We start from the raw sequence: 22550 nt of genomic DNA on the forward strand, positions 1-22550 counted from the left end.
CTCCCTAGTTTATGATCTCCCACTACTCCTATCTGATATACCTTCAGAAATGAAGGTATTGTGCATGATTAATTGACATTAGATTTCCGTTTTTGTAAGAAACCAGTATATGGGAAAAAGTTTTAGGCATATAGTAAGATCAATTTATTGTATACTTTGAATTAAATCAGACAAAATAATTGAAATGTTAATTCTTGTGAATACAACCTTGCCAATTGAGAGGGTGCACATGGAGTTAGTGTTAGAGGTTGTCTTTCATTTCAGATAATTATCAACTCATGGCTTCTGAGTCTGAAAATTGGTGGTCATAACTCTCAAGATGTTTCTTTCTTATCTGTGTGCTACATCTACAATCCAATCAGACCACTGTCTTACATTTCTTGAGTTCTACCATCAATTTATTACATTCTATTCTGAATGAGATAAAAATATAGTTTGAGTAATTACTTCTGTAATTGACAGTAATATTGGTGCTTGTAGACTGATTGCCCACTGGCTGTTTTGTAGATATATTATGTTTTTGTTTTTGTCTTACAATTAGGACTGTTTTTTAAGTACAATTAGGACTTCTATCAGCGTTTTCAATTATAAAAGCCTAATTTGTTGGAATTTTCTCTAGGATTGGAGTTTGAATGTCTGTATTTAGAATAAGACATAACTTGAAGGCAAATTTGAGACCACATGATAACATTTTTATTTGTTATTAATTATTCATGTAGGTTTTTCAACCCTTGAGAGCAAGTACTATGACAAGTGGTTGCACAGGTATTTGCGATGCAATTCCAAGGCATATTTTTGTTGGTTGTCAGTTATATATTTACATGCTCATGTTTATATTCTCAATTTTGAGATAAATATAATGCACATACAGCTGGCCATACCATGATTTTCAATGTGATTTTACCTTGCCTTGCAGATTCTGCCTTTTTCTCTAAAGATTAGTCTAGAACTCAGTTGTTAGTCTCACTGACAGTTATCAAATAATGAATTAGTATTATTTGTCAATTGAAATGATTGACTGAGGGAATATCAATCTAAGTGGTATGATTTCTATTTACAATGTGACACATACAACTGTACGCCTATGAAAGATAAAAAATAAGAATTTTATTTATTTATTTGCATTATTAATGTGTTGCATTATTATTAAATAACAGGACATGAAGGAATTGTGTGGATTTGACATTGTATATTTTACCATTTACAAAATTCAAAATCTCTCTTTTGGAAGCTACTTCTCAGAGATGGATCAAGAATATAACAATACCTAGATTCGTTTATGTTTAATATTAGTTGTCTGTTTATAATTAATTCCAAGTAAAATGTTAACAGCCCATATATACATGTAACTAGGTGTCTTTTAAGATTTATCTTTCTCAATGGCCATTTTCTAAATCTGTTTTGCTCAGAATTACTTTTTGCAATAGTATATTACATTTTCACTTTTTTTATCCATATTTTGTTTTAGATGATCAATTGGGCAATATAATTTTGCACTTTCTTGAGTTGCTAAGGCAACAATTTCACGTTACTTTTTAACTTTTTTATAACCGCTAATATGATCATGCGTTACACAATCAGTTCATATATTCATTTCCACAAGTTTATACAAAACTCAGGCCTTTGTTTTTGTCCTTGAATTTTGTCTAGTATGTTCTTGGGAGTGATGAATTGTGAGCTTCTATGAATTGCAAAAATAGCAACTTTGCCTTATTTATTTGCATTGCTATAGCTAGTAATGTTATCACATATTACTGTTTGTCCCAAGCTCCAGGATCTCTGTTTTTGGAAGCTAACATCCTTTTTTAACAACATCAAAGCTTTAGGTATTAGGTTGACTTCTGTGAAATGGATAAAGAGACCATAATTTACTTTCACGAGGTTCTTTTCAATTGTATTGATCACATTTTAAGGGCTTTGTTTACTTGCTTGAGAGGTGTTCTCGCGGTTTACTAAACTTCTTCAGTATTTACTATTGATAATGCATTCTTTGTATTTTAATATTTTATATGTAGAGCTTGGGAAATTTGTTTTTATAATAATTATGTGGTTCATTGGGAACATTTGGGATGAGGAAGATCTTTTTTTATTTTAAAGTAGAATTATTATTTTCTTTGATGAGAAGTGACGAGTTTTATTTCCAGTGGACAAAGGGTTTTTCTGGAGGAAAGACATCAGAACCTTGATCCATCAAATGTTTTTGTTACAGTTAAGGTATGCTGGTCTTGATCTTGTGTTGTTTATTGTAAACCTGTTAAGTCTATAATGCTTTTACTTTTACTTGAGGACTTGTATTTTATGCAGGGTTTAACTTCATCTGGATATTTACTGGCAATTGATGATGAGAACAATAAATATGAGCTCCATCCGGATGGAAATAGGTATGCTATGATTCATACTTGCCACTTTAGAAGCATTCTCATGAGCATTTGCCTACAATTCTTGGAAACACTTCCAAGATCATGAGGCAACCTTGTCCTTAAACGCCCACTATTTTGAATTCTCCTGCCCTCCCCCTTTTGATTTGTATTCCATGGTACAAAATTGATTTAATAATTGGCATAAGAGAAACATAACTTGCAAAGAGATTTGAGATTGGTAAAAGGAAATGATGGTATAGCTGATCATCTTTTAGTTGATTCTAGTAAATTTTGCTGTTGAATTGCACTGGAAATTGGGTTGCACTATATAAAAAGTAAATTATTTGTTAATAGATAAGGAAGAGCACAAGCTAAATATCTACCAATATCTATGCCTTAGTGTTACCTTTAATTTATCCAAGTACAAGAATCTTTGGCTTGAGTTCACACTTTTCTAACACAAGTTTACACAAATTGCATTATTTAAAGCCAAACTTTTACATCACACAACAAACAACCTTGCAACTTGCAAACTTTATTGATATGTTGGGATCCACAAGCACTACTTGGACCATTATCATGCTTGAGAATATCCACGTTATTCAATGACATTTAACCTTATACAATGACCAATGGAATTGAAAAAGTTGGGTCACGAATGATATTTGCAACCTGTTGTTATATAACTTTTCGCAGTTATATCTTCTTGAACTCCTTAATTCAAGGAAGATAGATGTGAAGACATACAAATATCACTTCTATAACACAGTCTTAATGGTAAAAATCTTTGTTAGGACTTGGTCTGTGGGAGTTAAACATTTTAGACTTAAGGTCCATCATTGTATTCTTATCTGTCATATCATGCTTATGATATATATAAGAGCTTTATTTTGTTATGTCTCATCTCTCTCAATCATGCAATGTTTTTTTTTGCATTTGTTCATGTATTTCTATTACATTTTCACCATGTTCATTGATTTGCCAAGAAGATCTATCTCGCAATTCGTTTGTGTATTATCTTTGTAACTTGTAACCTTTGGGATGGACATGGATAATTTGATTCATAACTCACATTTATTCTTAACCATCTTTCCATTTGGTTTATACAAGGATTTTCGATTGTGCCCTATGTTGGAAACAATTCTTAAAATTGTATGTTGCCACTGATGTTACACAAATGTCAATACTAACCGAGTTATGAAGAACTTGCAGTATTAACTAAGCATATTTAGTATTGGCCAAGCAGTTAGTGAATGAAGAACATTCAGTGTTAACTGAGCAGTCAGGCAATGAAGGATATCCAACTTGCAATGTTAACTAAGTGATCAATCTCAATATTGACTGAGTGACAACACAATACACTTGTCTAATAATTAATTGATTGAGGCTGATTATTTGGATGTTTAATGATTATTTGAAAGCATATTCAAGTCGACACTTCAAAGCTTATGATATATAAGGAAAGTCAAATAGTGAATAAAATGAATAAGTGATGTACATGGAATAAGATGGATATATGATCGAAAAGGCAAAGCATGAAAGTGTGGAAGATAAGCTGCAAAGAATATTCTAATGAGTAAGGATCCAAAGGTCAAGCCTAAACAGAGATCTAAATCTACAAAAGAAGTTGCTTCACAAATCAGGTCAAATTACTATTACCTTCTAACCATTGTAACAGTGAAGAAATCTCCTAATAGAGTTGACTTAACCGTCATATTGTAAATCCTTTAACAAGGTGACATTTCAAGATTGAAGTGTTTAAAGACCTTTATCTAGGCCACTCCTAATAGGGTGATCTAAATCCGCTAACAAGGTCATACTTTAATAGTATGTTTTGCAACCTTTAACAGGGTTGGCTCCTAACATGGCTCGCTTCAGAAGAGTGAAAATTATTGTAATTAGTTGCATAATGGTTTTCCCAAATTGGATTTTCACGTTAAATCTTGGTGTCATTTGTGTTCATGTTATTGCTTTATGCTTTATGTTTCTACAACTAAGTTACTAAAGGTTAAAACAAATTAATATTCATAAGACTGCTTTGTTAACCGAGTGACAGCAATAACTTAGTTTTAATCAAGCTGGACAGCAATAATTACAACTAATTATTGTAATTAGCTGCATAATGGTTTTCCCAAATTGGATTTTCACGTTAAATCTTGGTGTCATTTGTGTTCATGTTATTGCTTTATGCTTTATGTTTCTACAACTAAGTTACTAAAGGTTAAAACAAATTAATATTCATAAGACTGCTTTGTTAACCGAGTGACAGCAATAACTTAGTTTTAATCAAGCTGGACAGTATTGTATTATCAATGAAAAGTTTGATTTGACATCTGGGGACAAGGAATTGTTTTTTGTGGTAACTGATTCACCCATCCCCTCTCAGGTACTCTCTTCATTTCCAACACCCTATTGGTTTGTAAAAATGAAACAAACATGGTCGCAATTGTTAAGGCAATGTGTGCTCATTACTACTCTTTGAAATACCTCCATGATGTGTAAGAAATTTCATTGATACTTGGTGCTAGATTATAAATTCCATGTGCTTGATGCATGTTTGAATTATTGTGAAACAAACATGTGGCATTTATCACTACATGCAAGTCATTGTAGAATTTTTATATGCAAATCATTGGGGATAGCTAAATGGAAAAAATCTTAGTCTTTTCTTTTGGCCTGTTGTATGAGCATGATTTTTTTTTTTATAACTACCATAGGGGTATCCCTATGCACAACCTAGTTCCAAACACGCCTTGCCTTGGTCTTATAGCCAATTTGGGGAGTTGGGGCAAGACTAATCCTTTGCAGATGCCCACAAGCACCCACAAACCACATGCATCTTATTGAAATATTCAAGTACAAAAGCACAACAACAATGTCACAGCAGACAATCTTTCCTTAGCTTCAAGCAACTATGCAACAGAAATTTCTTTTCTTGAAGAATGGAAAAGTAAAGAAGAAAAAAATGATAATCATCGTAAGGATGATATCCAAAAATGCTACACAAAACACTTTGCTTGTAAAATATCCCCGAGGATATTATTTCCATATATTTACTACAGGAATTTAAACAAATAATTTGCATGCAATTTATTTTGATTTAACTAGCACATTATCGTGAAATATTATAAAATATTCAATTCAAGTAGAGATTCTGAAAGGAGAAATGCATATTGCATTTAAATCTTAGTAGAACAACAAAAAAAAATTCAATCGTAGTCACAAAACTTAGTCGAATTGGATAACTAGAAATGTGAATTTGAAGCACATGTGAGACACTTGAGTGATATATCCAATAAAAAATGGATTTTCATACATTGTCTCCAAGCTCAAGGGCTTTCGTCCTCAAACTTGCTAAAAGCCAAGCTTCTAAAATATCTCCAAGAGAATTCAAACATAAAACCAAGCATGAAGAGAATGAGCCTTTGAAAGTTCTTTTATAACACATCCTAGTGACTTCATTTTCCTCTGCCTGCCTCCTCATATTTCTTCGATTTGTCTTTTAATTTTTATTTTTAACTTAAAATGACTTAATTTTTTCACTTGGCTCCATAAATGTTATTTTAATGCTTTATTTAAATAATAAAGCTAAGATGTCATTTAATTTGACACTTGAGAATTTAACTATTTAATTGACTACTAGTGTCCCAAAAATGGGACATCAATGTTGTTGGCAAAATCATATGTATTGTATAAATGTTGTTAATGTTAATCATGTCGTTGGTAGTTAGCATGGTTGAGGGATAGGTAGTTGTGGTTGCGATGGTTCAAAGTTGCACCCCCTCATAGGTTATATGTACACTCCCTCGGATGAAAGAGGGCATCATTGGCATAATCGATATCATTATTATTTGCATTATCATTTTGGCTGGTAACATTGTGTTGATGTAAACTCTGATTGATATTAATGGAATACATAGCGGATGTCAAATGTTTTAGTTGCATTTGTTATAACTCTTAGACAATAGCATGCATTAAACTACTTTTATCGTAGGCGGAAAACATTTGGTGCGTTGCCTCTGCGATTCTGGGAAGCAGTAAAGTGCTCATGGCAAATGGAAAGTCATAGGGAAACCAATAAACTACAAGGAGAGTAGCTGTCAAGAAAACGAGAACCCAAAATTATTCAAAGGTGAGCAGGAGTTGATAACCGACTTCATCTCACTAGTTCAGACATCCATTGAGACACACGTGCAAAGGGAAGTCATACAAGAAGGAATATTTTAGAGTGTCATGTGGAGTCCCCTCAGAGTACATCCAATAGAAGATCATTTGATGTGTCATCTCCCCGAGTTGTTGGCATAGACATTCTTGGCACTTTATAACTGATGAGAGAAAATCAATTGGGAGAATGACGACGACAAGTTCTCCAAGACTACTACCGCTAAAGGGAGGAATGCCGAAGGGAGGAAGAAGAGAGGAATAAGACCCATCGCAAGGGAAACATGAAGTGAACCCTAAGAGATCACAATGTTATATTATGTACATACAGTAGCATATTGTATACAAACAATAAATGAATAAAAGTGTTCTTGTTTATGTCGTGTTGTTTCAATTCCTTAAATGAGAAGCATACATGCCAAACTTATTAAATAAAGGTAGAAGTAGAAAAGAATGTATAGATTAGAAGGAGGCTATTTAGAGGGTGTTATTACTATAGTAGCAGGCAGAGCGAAGGGGACAGTTGAAGACACTTCTCGAAGGACTACAAGAAGGGTTGACAAAAGGAAACCAAGTTGGTATTGCCGTAGGTGAAGAAGCCCAAGGAGTACAATACGGTAGGAAAGAATATCGCTAGGAATGTAGTAGACAACACCAGGTTGGCGACAATGACTTAATAGAGGAGACAAGGTGTCAATTAGGTAGTTTAACCCTTACACTGCGTAGTGAGGCAAGGGAAGCCCAAAGGAAGGGGGAGAAGAGGCTAGAGAAGTTAAGGACATTGGGGTAATGAGGAGTGTCGGAGGGACACCGCATGGTGGTCAACACAACCCTTCAAGATTGAACCCAACCAACTCGGGGGTACAACCCACTAGAGGCAGCCAAAACAAAATTATTTCATTGCAAAACCAAAAACTATCAAAATTTGATGGTGACAAGAAGGAAGATCCTATAAGGCAGTATCGGACCTGGGAAACCATTTGGATGGTGAACAAAGTCACAGACAAAGATGAATGGTTCCAACAATTTTTAGCGACCTTATGAGCAATTGTCATTGATTGGTACTCCAACATGGATAAAGGAAAAATAAATACATGGTGATGGGATAACCTCAAGAGGAATATCAGGTTGAGTTTGGATTGCGTCGAGACAACAACGAAATAGTTCCCAAAATCTACAATGACAAACAAAGAAAGAAGGAAACAATACAAGCATACAACAAGAGGCTTAAAGGGCTTCTCGAGAAGATGGAGACCCAACCAGCCAATGAATTGAAAAAGAGATGGTTTGTGGAGGGATTAAAGCCTTCCCTCGGAAAGAAAATGAAGATAGTATTGTCAATGTCATACGTGGATGCCTATGACAGAGCCATGAACTTGGAGAGCGAAGACAAAACTTCTAAGAAGAAGAAAATTAAGTCCTCATCAAAGAGTGATGAATCATCTAGAGAGAGCAGCAGCGATGACGAGTTGAACAAGAAGGTGTGAGCTCTTCAAAAGAATATGGAACAAATGATGAAGGAATTTCAAGTAATTAAGGGAAGTGCAGGACAAAGTGATAAGGGAGAAATGTGGTGCATAGAGTGTAAGGAGAACGGGCACATGAAGGGTTTGTGCAATAAGTATGGTGTCCACCAAAGAAGGGGTGGGTGAAGATTAACTTCGACGGTGCCTCTAGGGGCAATCATAGAACTTTGGGGTGTGGTTTCATGGAAAGGGATGAGAAAGGAAATATGATAGCACTTGGGGTGAAAAGATTAGTAGATGGGACTAATAAAGTAGTAGAGTGTCAAGCAACGGTAGAGGCTATTCTAATGGGCATCAAATTGGGATACAAAAAGATTCATCTATAAGGCGGTTCTCAAATTGTGATAAACGACATAATTAAAGGTCATTTGGATATGTGGGAGTTAGACAAATATATCAAAAAAGTCAGATCACCTCTTTCAGAGATTGAGGACTTTTAGGTGACCCAAATTATTAGAGAAGCCAGTGGAATAGAAGATAAGTTGGCTAATGTAGGTGCCTTTGGGTCTTTGGAAGGAAAGTTTGAAATGTTCAAAAACTTTCACTCTATTAATTTGGAGCATGATGAAGTGTGAGTAGTGTTAGATGTTTTAAACCTACCCAACCCCTTGAAAAAATTGGATGAGCATTCCAAGTGAAGATTGACAAAGAATAAGGCAGAGTCTGAGGATTAGATTCGAGTACGAAGGGGCAGCTGGCCATGTGTGAGATTCAATGTGCCATTATTTTTCCTTATGCATTTCGCGTCAGGGTTATGAAATGTTATGAGAAGGACTAGATAGACCAATCTCTTATGCGAAATTGGACAGTTTTTGTTTGGGTAATGAAGAGTATGGAAGCAAATTTCAGCTTAAAGCCGGTTGGGCAAATTCCTGGCTTCACAAGTCAAGTTTCGGGGCATCGGATTGGGAATGTTTTTCAATTTTAGGACAAGGAGTTTTGGAAGGCGATCTCTCTGATGTTTGGCCTTGAGTATTTGGAGGACTACTAGCGTCCAAGGTTTAATACTAACTTGGCATCATTGTTTCTAGCGATGGGTCTCATGGTGGGGTTGAGTAAGGAGGTGAGGTACATTGCGAAAAAATGTCTGGAGCCTCAATGGGCGGAGGGTGTGGAGGAGATTGTAGATCGAGCTGTGATGGGAAAGGGCTTGGATATGGGGAGTGGTCCGTGGCGAATGATTGGTGTCAGGAATTCTTTGATTCAACCATCGATTATTTGGTCTTCTGCTTATCCGCATGTGTTCAGCTGCCAAAAGTGGATGAGGGCTAGGAGAAAGTCAAGGAATATGTGGTAGAGCGTGTTTGAAATAGGGAGGCGAGTAGTCTACGGAAGTGGTCAATGTAAGTCTACCTCTCACAAGTCCAATGCTCTGATGGATTTTGATGGGAGATCGTTGATTAGGCGGTAGCTCCCGACTAAGCAGAGGGGTGGAAGCGAGGCAGTGAAGCAAGGTGGCAAGAGGGGGCGATATGTGCGAAGTAAGGGTCCTCTTATAGTCGCAGTGGATGTTTCTCTACTTCAGTGTTTACAAAGGCCAAGAGCGACGGTGTCATTGATCGAGAACCCAGAGTGGGGCATTCCAAACTTTTTAGAAGAAGAGGCTGCTATGTGGTTCCTGTGATTGAGGTGTGATGTTTTGATGATTTGTGTTGCAGTCTCTCTTTTTTTGTTGATGTCAGTAGTTAGTGGTAAGGGGCGGCCTTACTTTCAAGATGGTTATTTGCTAGTACCTAGTATGGGCATATGGTCTAGTTAGTGTCGTTTTTTGGATTCAGAGTGCTAATGGGGTTGATCCCATGGTTGAACAGTGATGGGGGGTTGATGAGTTTGAATTTTTGGGGGCAACCATAGTTGATCAATGTAGAAGTTATGATATATGATGGTTGTTGATAGCAATATGCTATCTTTTTATGTAATTCAGTTGTAATCAGCTTTAATATTAATAAAATAATCAAATGTTACTGATCAAAAAAAGAAAAGTGATCTTACCGTGAAAGAGGTGTGAATTGAATCAAGACATGAATGATTAAAAAGAAGTGTGTGTGGAAATGAATGAGAAGTCAGAAGTTAGAGAAATGTGAGGAGCAAAAAGGAAAATATATAATCACAATAAAATCTAACACACACACATAGCAGAGTATGTGGTGTAAACAAAAGAAAAAATATTTTTATTAGAGGTTGATTGTTAGGAGATAAAATAGAAGAAATATAAGTCGCAAAGTTAAAATATTTATACATATATAAGAAGAGAAATTGTGTGTTAAAGATATCCATCATCAATTGAGTAAGCAACATTGCTGAGGTGGAAAAGAAGTTTGTGTGCAATGGGTTGGTGCTTACGAAGACAAAGTAGGGGTTGGTGCTTCCTGTAGGTCGGTGACTACGAAGTGTGGGAGTTGAAGCTTCCAGTGAGTCTGTGCTCATAAGCATAGGGGTTGGAGCCTACAAAACATTGTAAAAGAAAAGTTTATGTATAAAGCAATTATTTGTTGTGGTTTTCTCCTGCATTGGGCTTCCACATAAACATTGTGTTCATGTGCATCATTGTTAATTAATAATTTTAGTATTTGAAGTAATTTTTTGGACAAAAGTTTTAAAATTGTAGAATTTATTTTCATATTGATTCACACCATCCACCCCCTCCCTCTTAGTATAATTGTGTGCTCTTCAAGCCACCATCCTCATCTCTATAAGCTCAGTTTGTACAAATTTTCCGAATAAGATTTTGTGCTTTTTGTTTATCATTTTGTGTGTAAGTATTTATTTTTGTACTAGGTACTTTTTTCCTTCTAAGCCTGATTCATTGTTTAGACATTTTCTACACTTTGATGGAGTTGCTTGTCATGTCCCCATTTTGGAGGCAATTTGATTTAATTAATTTAATTAATTAGGTTTTCCAAAATAATGAATATTTTATGAGGATGACTAATTAATTATTTTAATTAAATAAATAAGTGGTATTAAGTTAATTATTTATAAAGTTATCAAATAAATAAATATTAAAAGGTAACTTTATATTTAATTAATTTAATAAAGTGACTTGAATTATAAAATATTTTATAAAGTCACTTAATAGATAAAATAAAATAATGTTCTAGAAGCTTCTGGAGAAAGTGGAGAAAAAGAATAAATAGGCACCCCGGGCTTCATTCTAATCATCCAATTGTTTATTTCTCTCTTGACATCAAATTGTGATTCAGTCACATAGTCTATTGTGGAGCCAAGTGGTTTCAGATAGTCAGTTGATCTTTGGGAATGAAAACTCCCTTGGATTTGCATAACTGGAGAAGTGAAATATCTTCTGAAGGGTTGCACATTTGGAGGTGATACTTCAGTCACTTCAACTAGGGCATCATTGGGCCTAAGGCCATTTTTCAGCATTTCAGCATTTCAGGAGGCATTTTTAGCAGGGCCGAAATTATTGGAGGTCATTTCTAGCAGGTCTGAAATTATAGGAAGCCATTCTAAAGCAGAACCGAAAAAGCAGTCCGAAAAAGCAGGCCGAAAAAAGCAATCCGAAAAAGCAATTCGAAAAAGCAAAACGGAAAAAGCAAATCCGAAAAAAACAAGTGGAAAAAGTAGATAAAAAAAAAAAAAACAAAGCAAAAGGGGCAGCATTGAAGAAAATTATTGCAGCCATCTACAATCAGGTTCTTCACTTCTCATTTGGCATATTTTTTGAGAAATGTAGGTTTTCAGCTAAGTACAAAATATAGCTTCAGCACTTCACTATTTCACATTGTACTTGTCTTTGTTTGCCATTTGGCATTATTGGTATCAACTATCAAAGGAAGGCTAGGATTTTGCAATTGAAAGAGCGTTGTAATTTTTAAACTATCTATATTGCAAACCTAGAGTTGATGATCAGCTTATTAGTTTGCATTCCAATTGTTTGACAAAATATTAATTGGCTGTAAGTTCTCTTTTTGGCATAAATAATGTTATAATTTTGCATACTAAGTGTTTATATTAATGACACTTGGTTATAAGTGCATTAATGCCATCTTAGGTTGCATCCAAAGTATTTGTCATAATTACTAGTTGCTGTAGCTGCATATTGCTAGTAGTTAAGTCTCATATTTGTATTGAATATTGTCAAAATTAGCTGCACATTCATGTTAGGTCATTGTTTAGACAATTTGGAGTTTTTTTGTAAGCATTCTCTTTGATGCAAATCGAAACAAGAGTCATTGCAGCAATCTGAAAAGTTATATCAGTCATATGACCCTTGGAATGCAAAGTGTTTGACAAAATTTTTTGAGCCGTCAATCAGCATTTTAAGGTCGGAATTGAGCAAGGTTATTACAGTGGTATCAGAGCTTGCTTGCAAAGTGTTTGACGAAATGTCAAACAACTGAAGTATAAAATTTTTTTCTGGTGTTTGAAGAAGTTATAACCTGTTGGGGTTATTACATTGTTGAAATAGTTGTGTATTATTGAGATTCAACTTCTGTAGTAGGCCTTTATGAGTGAAATGCATTAAACCATTGTGTTTAGAACATGTAAGAAACTTTGCTTTGCCTTTCATTTTTGTCAAAATCAAACATAGAGAAGCTAAACTAACAAGTGTTGAAGATTTCTTATTATTTGTAATTTTTTTGTAGTCCACTTCACCTGGAAGTGGCTTGCATCAATTTTGAGCTTACTATTATGTCCATGGCAGCCAATAAGTTATACTATATAGATTTCTCATCAAATTGTTGAATTTTGACAAGTTTGACCAGACCTCTATTTTTTGGGTCTCTATTCTGTGTGTACATCCTTATGACATGAATTTTGAGATAAATGTGTAGCACTTGAGATTTTTTGCTGATGCTTGTGTAATGTCCCTAGTTGGTTACCTCAGAAGAATAGGGAGAATTATCAGAAATGTGTTCTATCTAAAGTACTATAACACTTAAATTTGTTGATAGATCTGTCTTATCAATAACTTTGGTAGACTTGCATTGTAGATCTCCTTACAATATAATGACCTTCATGCTAATTTTGTCTTTTGATAAAAACTATTTTGATATTCATTCGATGTTTCAGTATTGGAAATAGCTACTGTTATATATATTAATCTCAGTTATATCCTTGCACCTCTGATTGATATCTTCTTTCCTTTCTCAATATTATTTAGTTTTTATTTTACACCTTTTTAATATTTTGAAATATCTTTGTTTATTATGTAACACTTCTAGCAATAGTGCGAGGTAAACTTTAATCTTTCCCTACGCTTGAGTTACCTGTCTACGCTTGATACCCTTACTCTGTTCAGCTCTGTCACTACCTTTCACTTTTTGCAGATTATACTATTCTAAGTTTACGGAGCTTGAGTGATCCAGAAAATGAATCTCACTAATGATGTTTGCACTAAATAGTTTGTGTCTGACCTGGTTAACGGGGCTTCTCTTGATTATCCTTGCACTAGTATCCTGTCAATTTCTGGATTATCGTTTTGGGATTTTGACTAACTATTGGATGTGACTGCCCGTACAAAGTTCCCTCCCATGCAGACTGGATATTGTAATGGATAACATCAATTCTTTTCAAAGAAGAACCAGTGCTCTATAATTTTCAGATGATAAGGAATTCACTGTTGTATTGTTTTCATCGTATAATACTGATGTCTTTGAGATATGCCATTGATAGTTATGTTGGAATTATATCACTGCATAGATACCTTTAGCATTCACTGTAGATATGTCTGATTCCATTGTGGCCCTTTTGAATGATGACGATGAAAAATATGATATATTGTGACTTCCCAAATAATTAATCTTTTTCCTATTCCCCTCCTAAGTATTGAGGTCAATGCCAAACTCTGCAAATAGTTAGAAGACGAGAGAAATGTTATATTTTTCTGTTTTGTATACAATCCATATCACACGGTTGCCGGTTCAATCAATAGTTAACAGAGAATATATTTATATCGCCGAAGACTTGGAATGTATTCACTACATATGTGAATCCTTCCTTTCGCTCATCTCTATGGATGTCTGGGTCTTCCTATATCAGGCGTCTAAACTCCATCCTTCCCCTTATCCCTTTGCTTCCTTTTCCTTATAGCTTCTACATGCAATTAGATGTGTCTATTGGTAATGACACCATTTATATTTAAGTTTTCTTTTTTTATAAACTTGTTTATACCAAATCTCTATATATGTTGAGGATTATATCACTACCTTATTTATAATTTTTTTTATCATTTATTGTAGTGATAACATTATATTCATTATTTTTCATCATTTTACAAATCATTTATTTGCCATATAATAATATCATTTAATATATTTATATCTTTATTTTTAATTTTTTTCAGCAAAAGTGGGCTACCACTGAAAATTTAATTAAACCTGATTTGAGAGCTCATTAGAGAAAGAATTAGGAAGAAAACTCTGAATCCCAGCCCAATTACAGAAGAGGAAAAGGAAAAGAAAAGAAGGGAAGGGAAGGGAGCCAATTTGCGGCAAAACAGAGTGAAAGTTGTGAACAAGTGCTGACAAAAATGTCAAGACTTCTCATTCTCAATAAGCTCTTGCAAACGTTGCCATTCAAAGTATTGAGTATATGGGCTGAATGCTTCAAAATTAACATCATCACGGCCAAGATTAGCAAGATAATCTGCAACTCCATTACCTTCACGCTAGATATTTGAGATACAATGGTCATCAAAAGAGTCTAAAAGATTCCAAATTTGATTCATAATATACATTAGTTTCCAATTCAGGAGTCATCTCTTGATGCATGCATTAATAATAATCATGGAATTGCCTTCGATATGGATTTTATGAAACCGTCTTTGCTTAGCCAACACTAGACCAATGAGCAAAGCTTGAGCTTCAGCAATGTTGTTAGTGTCTGGAGGAATTGGAACAGCTTTAATTGCTTGCACTATACCACCATGATCCCTAATGCAAATGCTAATGTTAGATTTACCCGGATTACCTCTCGATGCACCATCAAGTTGAGCTTAACAAAATCAGTAGAAAGGGGGCTCCATTTGGTTGATGAACAATCTGGAGGATACTTCTGGCTACTGTTTGGAACAGAGCCAAAAGAAGCAAGTAAACCATCTGATTCCTTGATAATTTTTCCATCCCAAGAAGAGAACAGATAATTACATTTAGCATTTAAAATGTTAACAACTTCAGAGGCCGATTTTTGAATGCCATCTTGGACTTTTTGTAGAGAGTTAAAATCTTGGCGAAAAATGCATTTATTTCTCTCCCACCACAGAGCCCAAACCACAGTAGCAAGTACACAACTCCAAATAGAAGAAAAAAGAGATTTAGAAAAAAGCACAGGCCATGCTTGAAACAAGTTCTATAGTTTTCTTGGAAGAGGCATAGAGAGACTTAACTTGTTTAACACAAAAGTCCAATAGTCACAAGCAAATGGGCAGCTTAGAAGAAGTTGGTCCGTAGTTTCATCTTCAACCGTACAAAGAGTACACTTGAAAGGCTGTGTAATGTGGAGTTTTTCAATTCGATCACTAGTAAGAATTTTGTTCCTCAAAGCCAACCAGCTTTGGGGAGAATAAATTTATTCCAACAAAAAGAGAAAGCACGGTTAGGGACTTTGCTGATATTTAACTGCTATAAGACTTTGTAACCCTCCTTTATTGTATATCTTCCATCTGTAGCAGCAGCCCAAAATAAAGTATCTTGCTTATTAGAAAGAAATACTACTCTTTCTGAGAAGACTTATTGCAAAGCATCCTTGTGAACTACATCAATTGGAAGATCTATAGTATCCCTCCATATAACCTTACCCGAGAAAATATCAATAGCAGACACATAATCTAGAAGTTGTGAGCCCCATAAGTCAATGGTGAGAGACATAATATCTTTGAGATGGTTAGAAATAGCTAATGCTAGGAGACCATTCCAAGATTCGGACCAAAACTTAACACTATCGCCATTATGAACAATCCATGAGATTTAGTTTACCACTACCTTCCTTGAAGACATTAGGAAATTCCATATGGCAGATCCCTTTGGCAGATTAGACAAGGAAAAAATTCTAGAAGGGTCACTATTATCCAAATACTTTTGTTGCATAATCCAACACCATTTGCTGTCCGATTTTGTATACATTTTCCATACTAATTTCCCCCCAAACACTTTATTCCTAAGGGATAGATCATGGGTACCTGTGCCCCCAACAACTTTTGTTGATGCCATCTCTTTCAACGAGATTAAAGATATCTTCTTATCATCTGATAGGTTCCCTTTCCAAAGAAATTCTCTAATGATCTTTTCAATTTGTTTCACAATTGAGGAAGGAGCCTTCAGGACTGTCGTCAGTAAATACTGTATCAGGATGTATCCCGTTAGTGTATCAGGATGTATCCCGTTGGTGTATCAGGGTACATGCCGTCAGTATCAGGATGGGGTGTGTGTCAAGATGTATGTCGTCAGGGCGACAGGGTGTGTATCGGAATGTGTGTATCGGGAAGGTTCTACTATTGTAGCTGACATGTTGTATGTGGCTGACGGATACCTTCGGGAAGGTTCCTCGAATAGTATTTATATCCCCCTTCGGGATCGTTGTAATCATCATAGCATCAAAAGCATAATGTAATATCTTGGCGTATGCAAATATAACAAGGAGTTCTAGTATTCTTATCTGTTGTTCTCATCTATTGTCTGTATGCATTATTTTATTTACCCAATACGGTAAACATTTGGCGCAGTTTTCAGGGAGGCGAAGGGGTACAGGCGACGAGCCCTCTACCTGTAGCGGAGGAGAAGGATAAGGATGTTCATTACCGCCTTGCTATCATCATAGAGCAGAGCAAGTTCCTGGCAAAGTTGGTGCTTACAGAGAGAAGACGAGAAGAGGCTAGGCAGGAAGCTCGGGAGATGGCCGAGAAGGCTCGGGAGGAGATGGTCGACCAACTTGCCACCCAGCAGAGTGCGTGAGAAGCAGAGTGGACAGCACTGTTAGTACAGCTTGAGGAAAGTGCACGAAGGAAGCAGCAAGTGAAACAGCAGTAGCGAAGCAACGGTTGGTAGAAGCTCTTCAACAGAAGGACTCAGTGAAGAAGACTCGTGATCAAAAAGAAGCTGAGTGTTAGGAGGTTGCATTGATGCTGAAGGAAGTAGTGGAAGAGAACTCTCAGATCAAAGCTGATTTGGAGGTTTGGACAGATCAGGTGTATCAACTTCGACACAGCAGGTCTTCGTAGTCAGAGACACAGCCTTTGAGTTCATGATGTATAAGTCCATGTTGTTTTTGTTGTTTTATGAATAATATAGTTAGTTGTTGGGTTTTTGTTGTGTTGTCATCTTTTCTTTTTGGGGGGGATGATGTCGTTAGTAAATACTGTATCAGGATGGTGTATCAGGATGTATCCCGTTGGCGTATCAAGATAAATGTCGTCAGTATCAGGATGGGGTGTGTGTCAAGATGTATGCCGTCAGGTTGATAAGGTGTGTATCGAGATGTGTGTATTGGGAAGGTTCTACTATTGTAGCCGACATGTTTATGTGGCCGACGGATACCTTTGGGAAGGTTCCTCGGATGGTATTTATATCCCCCTTCGGAATCGTTGTAATCATCATAGCATCAGAAGCATAATGTAATATCTTGGCGTATGTGAATATAACAAGGAGTTCTGCTATTCTTATTTGCTGTTCTCATCTATTGTCTGTATGCATTATTTTCTTTACCTAGTATGGTAAACAAGGACAGCAAGATAATAATTAGGAATGACAAATAAGACAGTTTTAACTAGCAAAATGCGACCAACAAAAGATAGCCATCTTGTTTTCCATGCTAGAATTCTTGATTTTAATCTCTCAATAATTGTTGCCCAATAACATGTTTTGTTTGTCCCCATAAAAAAGGAATGACAGGATAAGAAGAAGGAAGATGTTCAATTGGAAAACCCAAAGTATTGGCAATTTTATTAGAAATAACCAAACTTGTATTGAAGAAAAAGATTTAGATTTGTGTGGATTTACCTGTTGACCTAAGATTGAAGTATATAGATCAAGAGTACTTTTGATCAGTTTGGCTTCCTGAAAAGTTGCTACTCCAAATAAAAGTGTCGTCCACAAATAGAGAATGAGTGACAGTGACTGAAGTGCCAATGATATGAACCCCATGCCAAAGATCCAAGCTATATGTGTGATAATTCTACTAAAAGCCTCAACCATTAAAATGAAGAGGATAGGAGATAGTGGATCATCTTGTCTGATCTCTTGTGAAGAAGAGAAGAAACCAACTGGAACTCCACTAATAATCTTTGAAAACCAAGCTCCCAAAATACATACTCTAATCGATTTACACCATTTGACAGAAAAACCAAATTTTTGAAGGACTTTAAAAAAGAAATCCCAATAGACCCTATCATAAGCCTTCATCATGTCAAGTTTAATGACGAAATTGGATGATTGGGCAGAAGTAATGGAGTGTAGAACTTCATGAGCCACCAATGCAGCTTCCATAGTTTCTCTTCCTGGGACAAAACCTCCTTGTTCAATGGAAACAAGGAAAGGAATGAAACGAAGCATCCTCAAATAAATAGCTTTTGTAATAATCTTATAAACTGAATTGCAAAGTGAAATGGGTCAGAAATCAGCAAATGTCTTAGGCTCTTTCAGTTTAGGAATGATAGAAATATTTGTAGTATTAAAGTATTTCAGCATGGACTTATTTCTCCTTGATTCTTCTATGACAGACAGTAGATCCGGGCCAACATTTTTGATAGAAAAGAGCAGTGAAACCATCAGGACTTGGAGCCTTATCTGGCGCAAGAGAAAAGACAACATGTCTAAGCTCATCCATTGTGAAGGGGCCCATTGAATTGCAATTGTCTTGATCAGAAATCAGATTGGGAATTGCCTCAAGAAGTTCATTTGTGCAGGCTTTAGAATTGACTGAATCAATGGAAGAATGTAGTAGATCCCTAAAAAACCTTACACCTTCAGCTTTAATACCATTAGCATCAGTAATGAGATCACCATTCTCGGCATTTGAAATTGAGAATATTGAATTGGTTGCCCTTTTGTGCTTTGCTGAAGCCTAGAAATACTTTGTATTCATGTCCCCTTCCTTGAGCCAGAGCTTATGTGATTTTTGTCTCTAGAATCCTCTTCTCGATGGCAAAGCTCTTCCCAATCACTTTCTAGTTGTTTTTGCTTGGAAAAATATCCTCATCCATACCCTGTTGAATAATAATATCATTGATTGCTGAAAGTTGTAATTTGATCATGTCTTTTTGCTAAAAGATGTTTTTGAAAATTGTAATGTTCCAGTGTTTGATGAGGCCTTTAAAATGCTTCAATTTCCTTGAAAATTGGTACATCTTAGTTCCAATAGTCTTAGGAGCTGAAATCCACTATTGTTGTAGGAGAGGGAGAAAAGTTGGATGGCGAAGCTACATCCTTTCAAATTTGAAAGGAGGCCTATGATTTTGCTTTGAGATTAAAGAGGGACTATCCATATTCAGAACAATGGGAAAGTGATCTGATTCAGAAATTGATAAAAAATTTGAGTCAAAAGTGAAATTTTGAAGTTTCCAATCTTGAGATATCAAGAACCTATCCAATCTCTCAGTAATTTGGACAAAACCAACCCTTTTATTAGTCCAAGTGAAGAGACCCTTAGAAGGTAGAATACCCAGTAAGTTATTATCCATGACAAAAGCAGTAAAGTCTTGCATTGCATTAGGTGGAGGACAAATACCTCCACACTTTTCTGCAGAATTGATGATAGCATTAAAATCACCCCCAAGCAAAATGTTATTATCATCAAGGTGTTGAATAATGACAGTCAGTGTTGCCCAAAGATTCCTTTTATCTTGAGTTGAAGAGGGGCCATAAACATTAATCAGAGTAAAAGAAGTGTCAAAATGGGTGGCTTTAAAGACTTGAAAAATAGCATTCTGCTCTATTGGTTGACCTTGAATTGTTTTTGGATTCCACAAAATAGCAGAACCATCGGAAGCACCAACACTTTGCTGATGAGTAGACTTCCATAATTGACATTTACTAATAGAATTGGAGTATGACTCTAGTGACATTTTTGTCTCTTACAACAATACCAGGTCGGCCTTCAAAGAATCAAGATGATTTTTGATCCTTAATCTCTTGTTAGAGGCATTAATGCCTCTGACATTCCATGAGGCAATCTTCATTGCTGACAAGAAGAACATTATGTTCTCCTTGTCACTCTTTTAACTGATGCAAACTTGCCATCAAGTGTGCTTTGGGTGCCAGCTTCAATTTCCTCTTTAATTTTAGAAGCTTTGGATTTTTTACCCCGAGTTTTAGGGGTTCTTCTGCCTGTTGTCTTTTGGGATGGTGTTTGTGAGATCGATAAAATCTGGAGAGAATCAAAAGTCAAGTTGTTCTGATCTATTTCTAGCAGTGGTATTGAGTCACTCTCTATGTTGTCATCATGTATCTCACTATGTATTGGAAGAGGTGTATTTGAGTCGTGCCCCTAATGATATGTAGAAATGTCATCAGTTATCATGTTGGAAAGAGGTTGAATAATGTCACACGAATCCACATCCAAGGAAGAGGAATTTGTATTTAAACAATCTGAAGAAAGGGGAGGAACTTGATTATCCTGCAAACCACACCACTGAATTTGCTCAATCAGCCTGGGATCAGCCAAGTTGGAGACAGTGTTAGAAGTGTCACCAGCAATGTGAAGATCTTGCAAAGAGTGAAAGCTATCTACGCTATCCGTTTGGGAGGTTATACACATGGCCTCCTCCTCATGAATCCCGTGTGCTAAATCTTTAGACCCTGTTGTGAAATCATCTGGTTGAGAAATCTTGCAAAGAAAATCAGAATGTGAAGAAGGTTTACAGTCCTGGCATGAGCAGTGGTCTAACATTGCACACACAACTTCTTCAGCAATAATCTCTTGAATCATTTTTGAAGCAAGGGTAGACAACATTTCGTTGGCCATGCTCTCCAAATGCTAATCAGAAGGTACATTAGACTTCAAGCCTGTGTATTCCAATGGAATTTGTACTAGGTGGTTTTGAAGCATCAGATCTAGTGTCAAATCTTCAATAGTGGCAACCAGTATACAACTTTCATCAAAATCTTGAGATTGAAGCGACGAGGGAAGGGGTCTTGGAACCAAAAGGAATAAGTGTTTCACTGAGTCCATGTGATTCATTAAAGCTTGTCTGAAGGATTGGAAGAGACCAGTAATAAACTCCTGAAGCTGGAAAAACTCCAACGATCCTTTCCCAAAACTGTGGTAACAAACAATATTCTTCTTGCTTACGGAGGATGCCAAAGGTAAACAAGAGACATTAGTGACTTCATTATTAAAGATAATATGAGCATTGGGTGCAACAAGAGAGCATAGATCGGGTTGGAATGCGAATCTTTGCAAACAAGAACATCAGAGTGAGGTGGAGAATGGCACTAAGTGTTAAGATGACCTAGATGGTTTTCAAATGTCCACGAGAGCCTCATCTTGAACAAAAACTTGTTGTTCCCATAAACCCCATTTTGAGCAGATAAAAAGCTTTTGAGGCAAAGGTTTAGCAAGCTTAAGGAGTAAGCAAACTCTAAAATCATGATGAAGGTGTTCAAAAGGGATCAAATCATGCTTAATAAAAATCCCCAGACCATTGGTTAGACTTTCAACAATCTAAGGATCTCTGTATTCTAGTGGTAAAGCAGACAAAGCAACCCAAAAAGGCATAAAAACACAGAGTGAAGGATCAGGCTTGAAATTAGGAACCCAAGGCATAGTGAAAAGGCTAGAACCTTTGCAAAACCAGCCTTTTATTTTGTGAGCAGCATCCCGCCCAGATTTTGACTCAAAAAGAGCAATGAAAAGAGCAAGAGTGAATAAAAAAGATGTCCTTTAGACCAGTCCAATGTTCAAAAGCCCATTTTGAAATGACCGAAATATGGAGATTAGGATTCACGAACTTACCAATGAGGTTTGTTTGTCTTAGGAAATCCACTGACAAAGAAAGAGAATGATCCGGCAAAGAAATAGAGGGGTATTGTTGATCAAAAGGAAGAGGATCATGAGTTTGATCAGATCGACCCTCCCTTGATTGCTTCTTTCTCCACACTTGAACGTTATATTTTGAGTTGAAAAATTGCTCATTGACGCCTCCACGAACCACAGATGGAGCAACCTTCTCCTGCAAGGGAATGTTGTTAGGTTATGAGAGGAATCTAGGTTTGGAGAGATAAATGGAGTTAGGCAAAGACACGTAAGAAGGAAGCTAATGATGCTTGCTAACCCAATTGGTAAAGATTCATTTTCCATGCTTTGATCCATCATCCACGGGTTTGAGCCACTGTTTCTGACATGGATATTCCTGAGCAAGAGCTTTTTGCCATCTACTTTCAAAGTTAAAAGCAGATTTTGAACATTCTAGACCCCATGGCTCCTGGTCCGCATCCGTAGCAAGTTTGTCCTGATTCATAGAAGACTCTCCAACCTCAGAGAATAATAGACCTTGAGATGTTGCTAAACCCTTTTGGACGGGAAGCTGCTTACTCGCTGGCACTTTATG

The 22550-nt window shown here is 36.1% G+C and overlaps 1 protein-coding gene across 7 annotated transcripts in view; it reads left to right on the forward strand.

Moving 5' to 3' along the window:
- Positions 1–22550, forward strand: part of LOC149532531 (biotin--protein ligase 2-like) — a 101461-nt gene that overhangs the window by 76475 nt on the left and 2436 nt on the right. For 5 of the 7 annotated variants that reach the window (XM_089807679.1, XM_089807677.1, XM_089807682.1 and 2 more), the window contains 3 exons: positions 720–765; positions 2145–2214; positions 2305–2381. In XM_089807679.1, coding sequence (XP_089663805.1) covers positions 720–765; positions 2145–2214; positions 2305–2381 — 193 coding nt within the window. The remainder of the gene's footprint in view (positions 1–719; positions 766–2144; positions 2215–2304; positions 2382–22550) is intronic. The other 2 variants (XM_089807680.1, XM_089807681.1) reach the window with 1 other exon arrangement.

The sequence above is a fragment of the Cupressus sempervirens genome, chromosome 10, assembly GCF_028749045.1.
Source record: "Cupressus sempervirens isolate cs-2001-9-10 chromosome 10, ASM2874904v1, whole genome shotgun sequence".
Taxonomy (NCBI): domain Eukaryota; kingdom Viridiplantae; phylum Streptophyta; class Pinopsida; order Cupressales; family Cupressaceae; genus Cupressus; species Cupressus sempervirens.